The following is a 16,278-nucleotide window of genomic DNA, read 5'->3' as shown; positions in this document are numbered from 1 at the left end:
TACCTTCGTATAGTGCCTCCTTTGTATAGTGCCCCCTTAGAATAGTGCCCCCTTAGAATAGTGCCCCCTTAGAATAGTGCCCCCTTAGAATAGTGCCCCCTTAGTATAGTGTCCCCTTAACATAGTGTCCCCTTAGTATAGTGCTTCCTTTGTAAAGTGTCCCCTTAGTATAGTGCCTCCTTTGTATAGTGCCTCCTTTGTATAGTGCCTCCTTTGTATAGTGTCCCCTTAGTATAGTGTCCCCTTAGTATAGTGTCCCCTTAGTATAGTGTCCCCTTAGTATAGTGTCCCCTTAGTATAGTGTCCCCTTAGTATAGTGCCTCCTTAGTATACTGCCTCCTTAGTATAGTGCCCCCTTAGTATAGTGCCCCCTTAGTATAGTGCCCCCTTAGTATAGTGCCCCCTTAGTATAGTGCCCCCTTCGTATAGTGTCCTCTTAGTATAGTACCTCCTTTTGTATAGTGTCCCCTTAGCATAGTGCCTCCTTTGTATAGTGTCCCCTTTGTATAGTGCCCCCTTTGTATAGTGCCCCCTTTGTATAGTGCCCCCTTAGTATAGTGTCCCCTTAGTACAGTGCCTCCTTTATATAGTGTCCCCAAAAACGCAGAGTTAGCAGGGTGGGCCCCGTTCTCTGCCAGCACTATCGTTTAGCCCCTCCCCTTGTTTTCACAGTAGATTTGTACCAATGGATTGTGGGCCAAGGCAATTTATATACAACAATACATGGCCGCCCACCCAAATTCAGCTCCTACCAGACAATTCACATGGAGACCTATCACGGCTTCTGAATGTAAAACTCTTTTGGGCCGAACCCTCAACATGGGCATTACAGAAAAGAAGGAATTGCGGTCATATTGGTCCACAGACCCGAGTCATGGTATGTCCGTGTTCTCTGCTGTTACATATATGTCCAACATGGACCAGCAATGTACTGGAACGTCGCTGGACTTTGAGTGGTTATACCGGAGTGATGGCTGCAGCTACAGACGTCATCCTGGGATCGTTTCTTTCAGCTGGCAGTCGGCTTTCATGTAAAAGCGATCCTAGTGGCCAATTAGCTGCTGAATTCTTTTTACTAGCAGCATGAAGGGACTTGGTCTTCAAGAGTGGGTGATGTGTGGTAGAAGCTTCTAATGTTGGCCCTGAAATGCCAGGATAGTAGAAGCCCCTCCCCCTCCAAATGGCCCCTTTTTGGAAAGTAGACACCCCAAGGAATTTGCTAAGAGGCATGGGGAGTGTTTTGCAGATCTCATTTGTTGCCACGTTTTTTGAAAATGAAGAAAGAAAACAAAAAATGTATTTTTTTCTTTTCTTTTTTTCTTTTTCAAAACCCTGTGACAAAAATGATATATGTAAAACACTCCCCATGCCTCTTATCAAATTCCTTGGGGTGTCTACTTTCCAAAAAGGGGTCATTTTTTTTTGGGGGGGGGGGGGGGGTTGTACTATCCAGGCATTTTAGAGGCTCTGAAACTGTGATAGGTAGTGGGGAAGTGATATGAGGAAATATGCTCTTTGAAAGCCTGGAGGTGGTCATTGGATTTTGGGCCCCTGTATGTAGCTAGGCTGCCAAAAAGTGTTTTGGGGTGTTATTCCACATATACCCATGGCATGCATGAGCAATATATCATTAAAGTGACAACTTTGTGTAAGAGAGAAAAACATTTTTATACACAAAAAATTTGTGGTAAAAAATAAAATGTTCCATGGACTCAACATGCCTCTCTGCAAAATCCTTGGGTGTCTACTTTAAAAAAACATTAATTTGGGGAGGTGATGTTTGTACTGCCATGGCATTTTAGCACCTAAAAAAATGTAATAGACAGTCAGAAATTCCAATATATGCACCATAGCTTGTAGATGCTATAACTTTCCCACAAACCAAATAATATTTCACAAAAGTGAAAAATATTGTTTCTTTTCAGAATTTTCAGTCTTTTTTTTGATTATAGTGCAAAAAATAAAACCTGCAGAGGTGATCAAATACCACCAAAAGAAAGCTCTATTTGTGTAAAAAAAGGACGTAAATTTTGTTTGGGTGCAGCGTTGCACGACTGCGCAATTACCAGTTGAAACAGTGCAGTGCCGATCAGCAAAGAGTGGAGTGGTCAGGAAGGGGGGTAAATCCTCAGGAGGTTAACGTGGTTGTCGTGGGGCCTACAATGTCCATATTATGTCTTTATTTTCTAGTAGTTTACAATTGGGGCGTGGCACCCAATAATATATTATGTAAAGAGTCTTCTAGGACACTACCCTGCTGGAGTTCTCTCTGGTTGTTATTCAAGATGAAGGTGGTCTTCAGGATCAGTCCTGTTGTATCTTGTACAATATGTTGTACATTACATACTCCTGACCCCTGCACTATATACTGTGTGGTGTACATTACATACTCCTGACCCCTGCGCTATATACTCCATGTTGTACATACTCCTGATCCCTGCACTATATACTCCGTGTTGTACATTACATACTCCTGACACCTGCATTATATACTCTGTGTTGTACAGTACATACCCCTGACCCCTGCACTATATACTTTGTGTTGTACATTACATACTCCGGACCCCTGCACTATATACTCCATGTTGTACATTACATACTCCTGACCCCTGCACTATATACTCCATGTTGTACACTACATACTCCTGACTTCTGCTCTCCCCCCTCCCCCCACTCCTATATATACACATAATATGTCTTCTCCTCTCTCCCCCCCATTTCCTACCAGCTGGACATTTTATATCGGATGATGTGATTGGAGCACAGACTGTTACATGGTGATAATAATGTGATCACAGCCTCCAACCAGAAAGTGATAATGAGGGAGGAGCCAATAACCCAATGATGGTGGTCTTCAGGATGGGGGAGGAGCCAACACCCCAACGATGGTGGTCTTCAGGATGGGGGAGGAGCCAATACCCCAATGATGGTGGTCTTCATTATGGGGAAGGAGCCAATACCCAAATGATAGTGGTCTTCAGGATGGGGGAGGAGCCAATACCCCAATGATGGTGGTCTTTAGGGTCAGGATAGGGGAGGAGCCAATACCCCAATAATGGTGGTCTTCAGGGTTGGGGGAGGAGCCAATACCCCAATGATGGTGGTATTCAGGGTCAAGACGGGGGAGGAGCCAATACCCCAATAATGATGGTCTTCAGGATGGGGGAGGAGCCAATACCCCAATGATGGTGTACTTCAGGATGAGTCCAGTCTTCCTCTTGGTCCCCCCCCATCCTCACTCTCTGACCTCTGGTGGGGCTCCTGTCTAGTAATCCTCTTTTTCTTTGTATTTTAGTCCATGGCCGGGAGATGAGGAAAACCTCCGAGGATTGTCTCACTTTGTCTCCAGACTGGAAAGTAGAAGATGAGGACATCACACAGTATAGTCCAGGAGAAAACCCGGCTCCCTCCAATGTCCACCCAGCACCACCCAGTGTAGATGGACCATCGGATTCCTGGTATCCTGAGGAACCTCAGACTGTGCGGGACCGGGCCGGCCTTCCAAAAGGGAAGAGGTTCTCCTGTACTGAGTGCGGGAAATGTTTCCATTATAAATCCCGTCTTATTATGCATAAAAGATCTCACACGGGGGAGAAGCTGTATTCCTGTCCTGAGTGCGGGAAATGTTTCCAATGTAAATCCCATCTTAATGTGCATCAAAGATCTCACACGGGGGAGAAGCCGTATTCCTGTTCTGAGTGCGGGAAATGTTTCCAAACTAAATCCCATCTTAATGTGCATAAAAGATCTCATACGGGGGAAAAGCCATATTCCTGTACTGAGTGCGGGAAATGTTTTTTGGCTAAGTCTAGTCTTTTCACACATCAGAGATCTCACACAGGGGAGAAGCCATATTCCTGTCCTGAGTGCGAGAAATGTTTTTCACGAATGGTCAGTCTTGTCACACATCAGAGATCTCACACGGGGGAGAAGCCTTATTCCTGTCCTGAGTGCGGGAAATGTTTCCCTTTAAAATCCAGTCTAAATGTGCATAAAATATCTCACACGACGGAGAAGCCGTATTCCTGTCCTGAGTGCGGGAAATGTTTCCATTTAAAATACAGTCTTAATGTGCATAAAAGATCTCACACGGGGGAGAAGCCGTATTCCTGTTCTGAGTGCGGGAAATGTTTCCAAACGAAATCCAGTCTTAATGTGCATAAAATATCTCACACGGGGGAGAAGCCGCTTTCCTGTTCCGAGTGCGGGAAATGTTTCAGTGTTAAATCCAGTCTTAATGAGCATAAAAGAACTCACATGGGGGAGAAGCCATATTCCTGTACTGATTGTGGGAAATGTTTCCATTTTAAATCCGGTCTTAATGTACATAAAAGATCTCACACGGGGGAGAAGCCGCATTCCTGTCCTGAGTGTGGGAAATGTTTCCATTTTAAATCCGGTCTTAATATACATAAAAGATCTCACACGGGGGAGAAGCCGTATTCCTGTACTGAGTGCGGGAAATGTTTCCAATGTAAATCCGGTCTTAATGTGCATAAAAGATCTCACACGGGGGAGAATCTGTATTCCTGTCCTGTGTGCGGGAAATGTTTTTTGAAAATGTTCAATCTTGTCAGACATCAGAGATCACACTCTGGGGAGAATCCGTATTCCTGTCCTGAGTGCAGGAAATGTTTCCATTTAAAATCCGGTCTTAATGTGTGTAAAAGATCTCACACTGGGGAGAAGCCGTATTCCTGTTCTGAGTGTGGGAAATGTTTCAGTATTAAATCCAGTCTTAATGATCATCGAAGATCTCACACGGGGAAGAAGGCACATTCCTGCCCTGATTGCGGGAAATGTTTTAATTTTAATTCCAGTCTCATTAAGCATTTAAGATCTCACACAGGTGAGAAGCCACATTCCTGCTTTGAGTGCAGGAAATGTTTTGTAACAAAATCGCAGCTTGTCAGTCATCATAGAACCCACACAGGAGAGAAGCCTCATTCCTGTCCTGAGTGCGGGAAATGTTTTTCAGTAAAGTTTAATCTTATCACACATCAGAGATCTCACACAGGGGAGAAGCCGTATTCCTGTCTTGAGTGCGGGAAATGTTTTTCAGCGAGGTCCTATCTTTCCATACATCAGAGATCTCACACAAAGGAGAAGCCGTATTCCTGTCTTGAGTGCGGGAAATGTTATTCAAGTAGGTCCACTCTTTCCAGACATCAGAGATCTCACAGGGAGAAGCCACGTTCCTGTCATGAGTGAGGGAAATGTTCCTCACTGAAGTCCTGTCTTCCTGTACATCCGGGGTCCCACACAACCCTGGAGGTGTATTAGTGTCCTGAGTGCGGGAAATGTCTTCTAGATGAATGTTGCTGGACATCCCGGTTCTCATGTGGGGAAGAAGCACACCCTGGGGTGTTTAAACGCAGAGCGGTATCTAAATTAGAAACCAAATGGATATTTGATCTCCGCTCTTTATCTCCACTAGGTTTAAATGTCGATCTCGACAATCATCGTTTTATTGATAATAGCTAAAGAGTACCCCCGTTCATTTATCACCCCTTTTTATATATACCCCATTGGATACATTATTTCATTTCATATTTTATGAGTTAATATCTTGTCCTCTTCACATGCGTTTTAGATTTACTTTCACCTTTCATTTACCTCCTTTTTAGGTGGTTTTAGTTGATTTCCCCCCCAGTGTCCTTTTTAGATGTTTTTTTTATGATATTATTGCCAACTAATCATTTTATATATTTTATAGAGAGTATTAACCACTATGTGCTGATGCCCCTCATTTATCAGTTCCTGCGATTTTATAATATTTTTATTTTATGTTCTACTATTGATATGTTATTCACATTTTTATCCTTTTGAGATATTTTTGTCTACATAAGATCCCTTTTTTTTATCCTATTTGTTTTTTTTCATTTATACTTTAAATATTTTTTATTTTCTTCTTTTTTTCCATGGATCTGTTTATTGTATTTATCTATATGGTCTGCTTCTATGTTTTCATCTGATCAGTTAGTGAATAACGCCGGCCACAGATGGGTCAAAAATCAGCCGATTTTTTTGGTAGAAAAAAAAAATCGCCCGATTTTGGCACCGTTAGTGGGTTAATTGGTTGGCCGTTTTTCGGGGTTTTTGCACATTTGTTTTATTGGTCATGTTGGAAAATTTGCGGCCAATTTTGACGATCGACCGATTTTCCCGTCAATGATGGCCAAATCGGCCAATCATTTTACCGATAAAAAATCTGCGCATGAGCCGTGACCTGGAAGAAGAAGAAGAAGAGGAGGAAGATCAAGAGGAGGAAGAAGAAGAAGTCCGCTATTATATTTTATATGAAAGTCTTGCGGTTGCAACAAATGTATCCATTAGTATCCAAGTAAAAACATCTGTATCCAAATAATGTATTTGTATTGCTGTCACATTGTATGGTGCACTCCCCTGTCTCTGTAAGGGACAGAAGTTATGGGGTTAATGCTGGCCATAGACGGGTCAAAAATCAGCGTTTTTTTGCACTGTTAGTGGGTTAATTGGTCGGCCGTTTTTCGGGGTTTTTGCACATTTTTTTTAATCGGTCATGTTGGAAAATTTGCGGCCGATTTTTGACGATAGGCCGATTTTCCAATGATGGGCAAATCGGCCAATCGTTTTACCGATAAAAAATCTGTGCATGGGGTGTGACCTGAGAAGAAGAAGAAGAGGAGGAAGAAGTCCGCTATTATATTTTATATGAAAGTCTTGCGGTTGCAACAAATGTGTCCATTAGTATCCAAATAAAAACTTCTGTATCGAAATAAAATCGGCCGATTTTCCCGGCAATGATGGGCAAATCAGCTGATCGTTTTACCAATAAAAAATCTGCGCATGAGGTGTGACCTGGAGGAAGAAGAAGAAGGAAGAAAGAAGAAGAGAGAAGAATGAAGAAGAAGAGGTCCGTTATTATATTTTATATGAAAAAGTCTTGCGTTGCAACAAATGTATCCATTTGTATCCAAATAAAAACATTCTAATACATTATTTGGATTACAATGTTTTTATTTGGATACATTTGTTGCAACCGCAAGACTTTTTCATCTAAAATATAATAGCGGACCTCTTCTTCTTCATTCTTCTCTCTTCTTCTTACTTCCTTCTCCTTCCTCCTTCTTCCTTTTCCTTCTTCCTCCTCCTTCCTCCTTCTTTCTCCTTCCTCCTCCTTTCTTCTTTCTCCTTCCTCCTTCTTTCTTCTTTCTCCTTCCTCCTCCTTTCTTCTTTCTCCTTCCTCCTTCTTTCTTCTTTCTCCTTCCTCCTTTCTCCTTCCTCCTTCTTTCTCCTTTCTTCCTTCTTCTTCCTACTTCTTCCTTCTTTCTCCTTCCTCTCATTGTATGGTGTGCTCCCCTGTCTCTGCAAGGGACAGAAGTTATGGGGTTAATGCTGGCCATAGACGGGTTGAAAATCGGTCGATTTTTTTAATGTTGGTGGTAACTTCGGCCAATCGAACGACCGATTTTTCTGTTTTTTTTTTTTTTTAAATCGGCCGATGTTCGACCCGTCTTTAGCCTGCTTAAGGTATTAAGATTTGATTCACTTGTTTTAGCGGACACATATTCCTCTTTGGGTAATAAAGTGGGGGATATGCGTTTTTCCATATGTTCCTTTTTATATACATTGTATAAAATGTGAGTTTTTCTGTGATCATTAATATTTCATTATACACAGCAACACAGAGACAGTATTATCAAGAAAAAGCTATTTCTTGCTGGGATCTGTAGTCCCACGAATATGAGTTTGATATCATCCCATTGATATACAGACGTTCCTGTCTGTGATCCAGTACCCTTGTGTCCACGACAAAATGGAGGGGGTTATTTTTTAATTTCATGCAAGACATAACCCCCGATTTGTGAATCATTTTATCCTTTGTGCCTACGGGGTTATTATTAACCCGCCGATTATCCTGTGGACATAAACGGAATTGGTTTTGCGGTAATTCCCGGGACGAGACGGGACATCTGCATCCACATCTATCTGTCTCCTAATGCTGTCTGTGTATAACCTAGAAAATGGCCGCTCGCGTATGCATTGCGGACCAAGATGCGTTAATACACCAATCGCGCATGCGTGCAATACGCTATTTAAACCGCTGACAAATTAAGGCATGCTCCCTTTGATAACTCGCTCGGGCATGAAACGCGTTAGGGAGGAGCCATGGTGGTCACGTCACGCCGCACAGGCCACGTGTTAGGCCGGCGGCCATCTTAACTACTGTCACACCAATGTGAGTGCTTTTTTACCTGGATATATTTTTGCTTGGAATTTAATTAAAAAAAATACTACACTACTAGCATTTTCTGTTTGGGCGTGATTTACTGTGAGCCCCTCCCCCCCTTAACGTGGATTCTTCTCCTGCTCCGCATCTATTATTGAGAGTGACACCCCTGGTGGTTGTACCTGTTACCTGGAGAGTGACCCCCCTGGTGATGGTACCTGATACCTGTTACCTGGAGAGTGACCCCCCTGGTGGTTGTACATGATACCTGTTACCTGGAGAGTGACCCCCCTGGTGGTTGTACCTGTTACCTGGAGAGTGACCCCCCTGGTGATGGTACCTGTTACCTGGAGAGTGACCCCCCCTGGTGGTTGTACATGATACCTGTTACCTGGAGAGTGACCCCCTGGTGGTTGCACCTGATACCTGGAGAGTGACCCCCCTGGTGGTTGTAACTGATACCTGGAGCGTGACCCCCTTGCTGGTTGTACATGATACCTGTTACCTGGAGAGTGACCCCCCTGGTGGTTGTACATGATGCCTGTTACCTGGAGAGTGACCCCCTTGGTGGTTGTACATGATACCTGTTACCTGGAGAGTGACCCCCCTGGTGGTTGTACATGATACCTGTTACCTGGAGAGTGACCCCCCTGGTGGTTGTACATTACACCTGTTACCTGGAGAGTGACCCCCCTGGTGGTTGTACCTGTTACCTGTAGAGTGACCCCTTGGTGGTTGTACATGATACCTGTTACGTGGAGAGTGACCCCCCTGGTGGTTGTATATGATACCTGTTACTTGGATAGTGACCCCCCTGGTGGTTGTACCTGATACCTGTTACCTGGAGAGTGACCCCCCCGGTGGTTGAACCTGATACCTGTTACCTGGAGAGTGACCCCCTGGTGGTTGTACATGATACCTGTTACCTGGAGAGTGACCCCCTGGTGGTTGTACCTGATACCTGGAGAGTGACCCCCCTGGTGGTTGTACCTGATACCTGGAGAGTGACCCCCCTGGTGGTTGTACATGATAACTGTCACCTGGAGAATGTCCCCCCTGGTGGTTGTACATGATACCTGTTAACTGGAGAGTGACCCCCCTGGTGGTTGTACATGATACCTGTTACCTGGAGAGTGACCCCCTCTGGTGGTTGTACATGACACCTGTTACCTGGAGAGTGACCCCCCTGGTGGTTGTACATGATACGTGTTACCTGGAGAGTGACCCCCCTGGTGGTGGTACATGATATCTGTTACCTGGAGAGTGACCCCCTGCTGGTTGTACATGATATCTGTTACCTGGAGAGTGACCCCCTGGTGGTGGTACATGATATCTGTTACCTGGAGAGTGACCCCCTGCTGGTTGTACATAATATCTGTTACCTGGAGAGTGACCCCCCTGGTGGTGGTACATGATATCTGTTACCTGGAGTGACCCCCCTGGTGGTTGTACATGATATCTGTTACCTGGAGAGTGACCCCCTGGTGGTTGTACATGATATCTGTTACCTGGAGAGTGACCCCCTGGTGGTGGTACATGATATCTGTTACCTGGAGAGTGACCCCCTGGTGGTTGTACATGATATCTGTTACCTGGAGAGTGACCCCCTGGTGGTTGTACATGATATCTGTTACCTGGAGAGTGACCCCCCTGGTGGTGGTACATGATATCTGTTACCTGGAGAGTGACCCCCCTGGTGGTTGTACATGATATCTGTTACCTGGAGAGTGACCCCCCTGGTGGTGGTACATGATATCTGTTACCTGGAGAGTGACCCCCCTGGTGGTTGTACATGATATCTGTTACCTGGAGAGTGACCCCCTGGTGGTTGTACATGATACCTGTTACTTGGATAGTGACCCCCCTGGTGGTTGTACCTGATACCTGTTACCTGGAGAGTGACCCCCCCGGTGGTTGAACCTGATACCTGTTACCTGGAGAGTGACCCCCTGGTGGTTGTACATGATATCTGTTACCTGGAGAGTGACCCCCCTGGTGGTGGTACATGATATCTGTTACCTGGAGAGTGACCCCCCTGGTGGTTGTACATGATACCTGTTACCTGGAGAGTGACCCCCCCTGGTGGTTGTACATGATATCTGTTACCTGGAGAGTGACCCCCCTGGTGGTTGTAAATGATACCTGTTACCTGGAGAGTGACCCCCCGGCTGGATGGATGGGACCGGGTTGGCCATAGATGGCAAGAGAAGAATAAAAATGGCGTCCTCACCTGTCATTGGCTGAGTGCATTGTGTGGGGGGAGATTTCACAAACACTTAGTCAGTGACAAAACTATCATATACATCCTTGTGTACAGAGCGCAGGGGTCGGGAGAATGTTACGTACATCCCCGTGTACAGAGCACGGGTCGGGAGAATGTTACGTACATCCCCGTGTACAGAGCGCAGGATTGGGAGAATGTTATGTACATCCCTGTGTACAGAGCACAGGGGTCGGGAGAATGTTATGTACATCCCCGTGTACAGAGCGCAGGGTTGGGAGAATGTTACGTACATCCCCGTGTACAGAGCGCAGGGGTTGGGAGAATGTTACGTACATCCCCGTGTACAGGGCGCAGGGGTCGGGAGAATGTTACGTACATCCCCGTGTACAGAGCGCAGGGTCGGGAGAATGTTACGTACATCCCCGTGTACAGGGCGCAGGGGTCAGGAGAATGTTACGTACATCCCTGTGTACAGAGCGCAGGGGTCGGGAGAATGTTACGTACATCCCCGTGTACAAGGCGCAGGGGTCGGGAGAATGTTACGTACATCCCCGTGTACGGAGCGCAGGGGTCGGGAGAATGTTACGTACAGCCCCGTGTACGGAGTGCAGGGGTCGGGAGAATGTTACGTACATCCCCATGTACGGATCGCAGGGGTCGGGAGGATGTTATGTACATCCCCGTGTACAGAGCATAAGAGTCGGGAGAATGTTACATACATCCCCGTGTACAGAGCGCAGGGGTCAGGAGAATATTACATACATCCCCGTGTACAGAGTGCAGGGGTCGGGAGGATGTTGCGTACATCCCTGTGTACAGAGTGCAGGGGTTGGGAGAATGTTATGTACATCCCCATGTACAGAGCGCAGGGGTCGGGAGAATGTTATGTACAGCCCCGTGTACAGAGCGCAGGGGTCAGGAGTTTTTCATATATAGCTTAATATACATTATGCAGTGCAGTGTGAGTTCGGGATCTTTGCTGTATATCAGGGGTGTCAAACTTGCGGTCCTCCAGCTGTTGCGAAACTACAACTCCCATCATGCCTCTGCCTTTGGATGTCATGCTTTGTATTGTGGCAGCACCCAAATATTGCAGAGTTCCCCTTTAAGTTTTCTAAAGCATCTGTTTGCAGCACCAAGCCATCTTCTCGCTTTCTCCCCCTCATTTCCTGTGGAACAATCTGCTTCAGTTATGTGACACGGCGTTGTTGCTATATGCTCGGAATGTAATGTAAAGGCGCAAAGAGTAGAAGAGGAAATCTCTGCATTGTGAGGTGATTGTTGGTATATACTCCGTGGAAGATGTTTGTGAAGACACTTCGCTTGCTGACATGAGTCCTCGCTTGCTCACTCAGCGCTGATTAATAAACAGCTTGTTTTCCTCATGTCCGTGTCCAGAGTTTTCCTGGTGTTCCCAAAGTCGCTACTACAGTATCTGTCAGTCTTGCAATGCCTCATGGGACTTGTAGATTGGCAACAGCTGGAGGGCCGCCAGTTTGCTGCAGAGGATCGTTCCAACCTGGAGGGGGCATGCTGCCGAATCTACTGGCAGAGGCCTCAGGAGGGCCCGAATGCTGAGACCTGGGTTCTGCCAAGAGCTGACTGAGGGGCCATCTACTGAAGGTCTGGTCTGGTATCATGGAGGAAGGCTGCTAGCTGCTTCTGGGCCTTGTGAGTACAGACACCCCTAAAAGTCCTGAGAGACTGTGTGCTACATAACCCCCCTCTGGTGCTAGAGAGTCAGCTGTGGGTCTAGATAAAGGGGGCCCCGGCTGGTGTTCTGAAGGACCCCCTTATATCAGTGGTCATTGTAGTGATCCCTTACATTGGTGACCGATGTGAGAAGGACCCACTTATATCAGTGGTCAGTGTAGTGGTCCCTTACATTGTTGACCGATGGGAGGACCCCCTTATATCAGTGGTCAGTGTAGGGGCCCCTTACATAGGTGACCAATTGGAGAAGGACCCCCTTATATCAGTGGTCAGTGTAGGGGCCCCTTACATTGGTGACCAATGGGAGAAGGACCCCCTTATATCAGTGGTTAGTGTAGTGGTCCCTTACATTGGTGACCAATGGGAGAAGGACCCCTTTTTATCAGTGGTCAGTGTAGTGGTCCCTTACATTGGTGACCAATGGGAGAAGGACCCCCTTATATCAGTGGTCAGTGTAGGGGCCCCTTACATAGGTGACCAATTGGAGAAGAACCCCCTTATATCAGTGGTCAGTAGGAGAAGGACCCCCTTATATCAGTGGTCAGTGTAGTGGCCCCTTACATAGGTGACCAATTGGAGAAGGACCCCCTTATATCAGTGGTCAGTGTAGCGGTCCCTTACATTTGTGACCGATGGGAGAAGGACCCCCTTATATCAGTGGTCAGTGTAATAGTCCCTTACATTGGTGATGAATGGGAGAAGGACCCCCTTATATCAGTGGTCAGTGTAGTGGTCCCTTACATTGGTGACCGATGGGAGAAGGACCCCCTTATATCAGTAGTTAGTGTAGTGGTCCCTTACATTGGTGACCAATGGGAGAAGGACCCCCTTTTATCAGTGGTCAGTGTAGTGGTCCCTTACATTGGTGACCAATGGGAGAAGGACCCCCTTATATCAGTGGTCAGTAGGAAAAGGACCCCCTTATATCAGTGGTCAGTGTAGTGGACCCTTACATAGGTGACCAATTGGAGAAGGACCCCCTTATATCAGTGGTCAGTGTAGCGGTCCCTTACATTGGTGAGCGATGGGAGAGGGACCCCCTTATATCAATGGTCAGTGTAATGGTCCCTTACATTGGTGATGAATGGGAGAAGGACCCCCTTATATCAGTGGTCAGTGTAGTGGTCCCTTACATTGGTGACCGATGGGAGAAGGACCCCCTTATATCAGTGGTCAGTGTAGTGGTCCCTTACATTGGTGACCAATTGGAGAAGGACCCCCTTATATCAGTGGTCAGTGTAGCGGTCCCTTACATTTGTGACCGATGGGAGAAGGACCCCCTTATATCAGTGGTCAGTGTAATAGTCCCTTACATTGGTGATGAATGGGAGAAGGACCCCCTTATATCAGTGGTCAGTGTAGTGGTCCCTTACATTGGTGACCGATGGGAGAAGGACCCCCTTATATCAGTAGTTAGTGTAGTGGTCCCTTACATTGGTGACCAATGGGAGAAGGACCCCCTTTTATCAGTGGTCAGTGTAGTGGTCCCTTACATTGGTGACCAATGGGAGAAGGACCCCCTTATATCAGTGGTCAGTAGGAAAAGGACCCCCTTATATCAGTGGTCAGTGTAGTGGACCCTTACATAGGTGACCAATTGGAGAAGGACCCCCTTATATCAGTGGTCAGTGTAGCGGTCCCTTACATTGGTGAGCGATGGGAGAGGGACCCCCTTATATCAATGGTCAGTGTAATGGTCCCTTACATTGGTGATGAATGGGAGAAGGACCCCCTTATATCAGTGGTCAGTGTAGTGGTCCCTTACATTGGTGACCGATGGGAGAAGGACCCCCTTATATCAGTGGTCAGTGTAGTGGTCCCTTACATTGGTGACCAATTGGAGAAGGACCCCCTTATATCAGTGGTCAGTGTAGTAGTCCCTTACATTGGTGACCGATGGGAGAAGGACCCCCTTATATCAGTGGTCAGTAGGAGGACATTCTTACCTTGCTATGAAGTGGAGATACTACCTTCCTTACAGATCTTTCATACCAGCTGTTACTGGGAGACGGAAAATGTTCATTGCTGGAGGAACCCCTAGAACCCTTTCGGGATGCTGTCATATATAGAAGCAGTAGAAATATGAGTTCTAAATCTGATTCTCAGCTCCCAACATACAGGTAATGACGGCCTAATGTTCTGCTGTAGAATAATTAATTCAGCATAAAACAGACGTTTGTATTCTTTCATATCTCTGTCTCCCCTATATGACAAGGAAAGTCACTAAGCTAGTGTAATTTTAACTTTGCGTGTGTGAAAGGCTTTGAAAAACAAGATGAACCATGGTATATTCATGTCTAAGAGGTCAGCAGGTCATAAGCTTCTCTAAAGAATAGCTACCGGAATGTAATAAGATATTGGTATGCAGTAGAGCAAAGAAAGAATATGTTTTTTATAAAGAAAATCATGTCTAATCCATAATATCGATAGTTAGATAATTATTTCATATAGTTAATTAATTAGTTAACAATAGAGTCTGATAAGTATAGTTGGTGATTTTTGTCTTCATGTTGAAAGTTGTAAAAGAGTAAGTTATGTGTAGCTCACATAACAGTCCATTGTAACAGAATCATGTATTTCTGTCGACTAAAAGGTTTGAAGATAACGTCACACTAAGAGTTACAAGTATAGAAAATTTACAAAAAAGGCTTTTACTTATTTAGCTCACACTGAATTAGGAAATATCTGTTTAGTGGGTTTGGCTTTTTTAAAACATATATAAGAAGTACCTTGGACATACACAGGGACACACACATATATCTATACATTGTGCAGCTGACACGCACTGACATTTTTGTTTTCTTAAGGCCTACAAAGCCTTGATACACCTGTTGTCTTGCCTGCCAAGACTGAAACACTTGTCATAGAACAGGCAAGAGATTAGACATTTTTTCAAAGCTTATTTCTTTTCCATAATCTACAACTTTTGTTATATTTTACTTTGTATTTTATTATATCTTTTGTATTCATTTCATGTTGTCGCCAAGTGTGAATTAAATAAAAGTCACACTGTTTTAAATCAGCCTGGCACTAGAACACTTTACCTCAAACGCCTAAGACACTTAAATAATATAAGTGTCATGATATTTAACATCTGCCATTCATCCCAACAGCCAAAGTTTAGTCTGAAATGAGGTTCATACTGAGCTCAGCCCGAGATACCAACTGCTAGTGAAATAGTTCATTACTCCAAACTCTAGAACCCTTTGGAGGAACCCTGGCTGAGAAAGGCCGGACTAGGCAGTCATATATTTCTGTCCCCCTTGGTGGGAGTGGAGGTGACCCCTCTATGAGGACATACAGTCCATACACACCCAGCACAAGGCCGGGGTCACACTACCAGACGGTTCTCGGGGCTGCAGTTCCTCTTGGCTCCACAAGGTGGTGATCTCATTTCTACAACCCCCACAACCTCACTAACACCCTTTTCCCTCTCTCTGACCACAACCTCATTACGTTCTCCGTATCCCCGTTCTCTAACACCTCCCCCCCAAATGTCAAACCATCACCAGCCGTAAACTCTGCAACCTGAACCCAGCCCCTCTCCACTCTGCATCTGACCGTCTATACGACAGTATCCTTCCACTGTCATGCCCTGACCTGGCCACTACTATGTACAACAACTCGCTGTCAGCCGCCCTAGACTCCTTAGCACCCCTAACCACACGTAGCATTAGACCCCAACCTCTTCAACCCTGGCAGAATGACCACACTAAAACCTCAAACGATGCAGCCGTGCGCTGGAGCGATTATGGAGCAAAACCAGATCCCCTCGAGCGTTCTCCCTCTACAAATTCGCCTTCCTCGCCTACTCCTCCTCCCTCCACGCTGCCAAACAAGCCTACTTCATAACCCTCATCAACACCCTCTCCTCCAGTCTTCGCCGGATCTTATCCACTTTCAACTCCCTACTCTCTCCCTTCCACCCCCACCCAGTACCTCACTCACCTCCAACGAGCTTGTCAATCACTTCCAAAATAAGATTGACGCAATCCGTAAGGACATCACCAATGCTCAACCTACCTCCCCACCTAGCCTCCCTCCCACCATAACCCCATCAACTCTCCCCTCCGCTGACCTCGCAACCGCCCTACCCCCCACCACACCTAACACCCCACACACTATTACC

General features: G+C 45.8%; 1 protein-coding gene across 3 annotated transcripts in view; it reads left to right on the top strand.

Moving 5' to 3' along the window:
* Positions 1-16,278, top strand: part of LOC149464993 (uncharacterized) — a 374,728-nt gene that overhangs the window by 334,094 nt on the left and 24,356 nt on the right. Inside the window, exons 12-13 of one of the 3 annotated variants that reach the window (XM_089673661.1) lie at positions 3,516-3,866; position 4,221. The exons of the other annotated variants lie outside the window; for them this stretch is intronic. Of the exons in view, the coding sequence (XP_089529787.1) occupies positions 3,516-3,866; position 4,221 (352 nt within the window). The remainder of the gene's footprint in view (positions 1-3,515; positions 3,867-4,220; positions 4,222-16,278) is intronic. 3 annotated transcript variants of the gene reach the window in all.

This window comes from Staurois parvus, unplaced genomic scaffold, assembly GCF_062004578.1.
Source record: "Staurois parvus isolate SC_StPar_1 unplaced genomic scaffold, SC_StPar_1.0 ptg000144l, whole genome shotgun sequence".
In the NCBI taxonomy this organism is placed as follows: Eukaryota; Metazoa; Chordata; class Amphibia; order Anura; family Ranidae; genus Staurois; species Staurois parvus.
The sequence above is the reverse complement of the archived record's forward strand: the minus strand, read 5'-3'. Positions and strand labels throughout refer to the sequence as shown.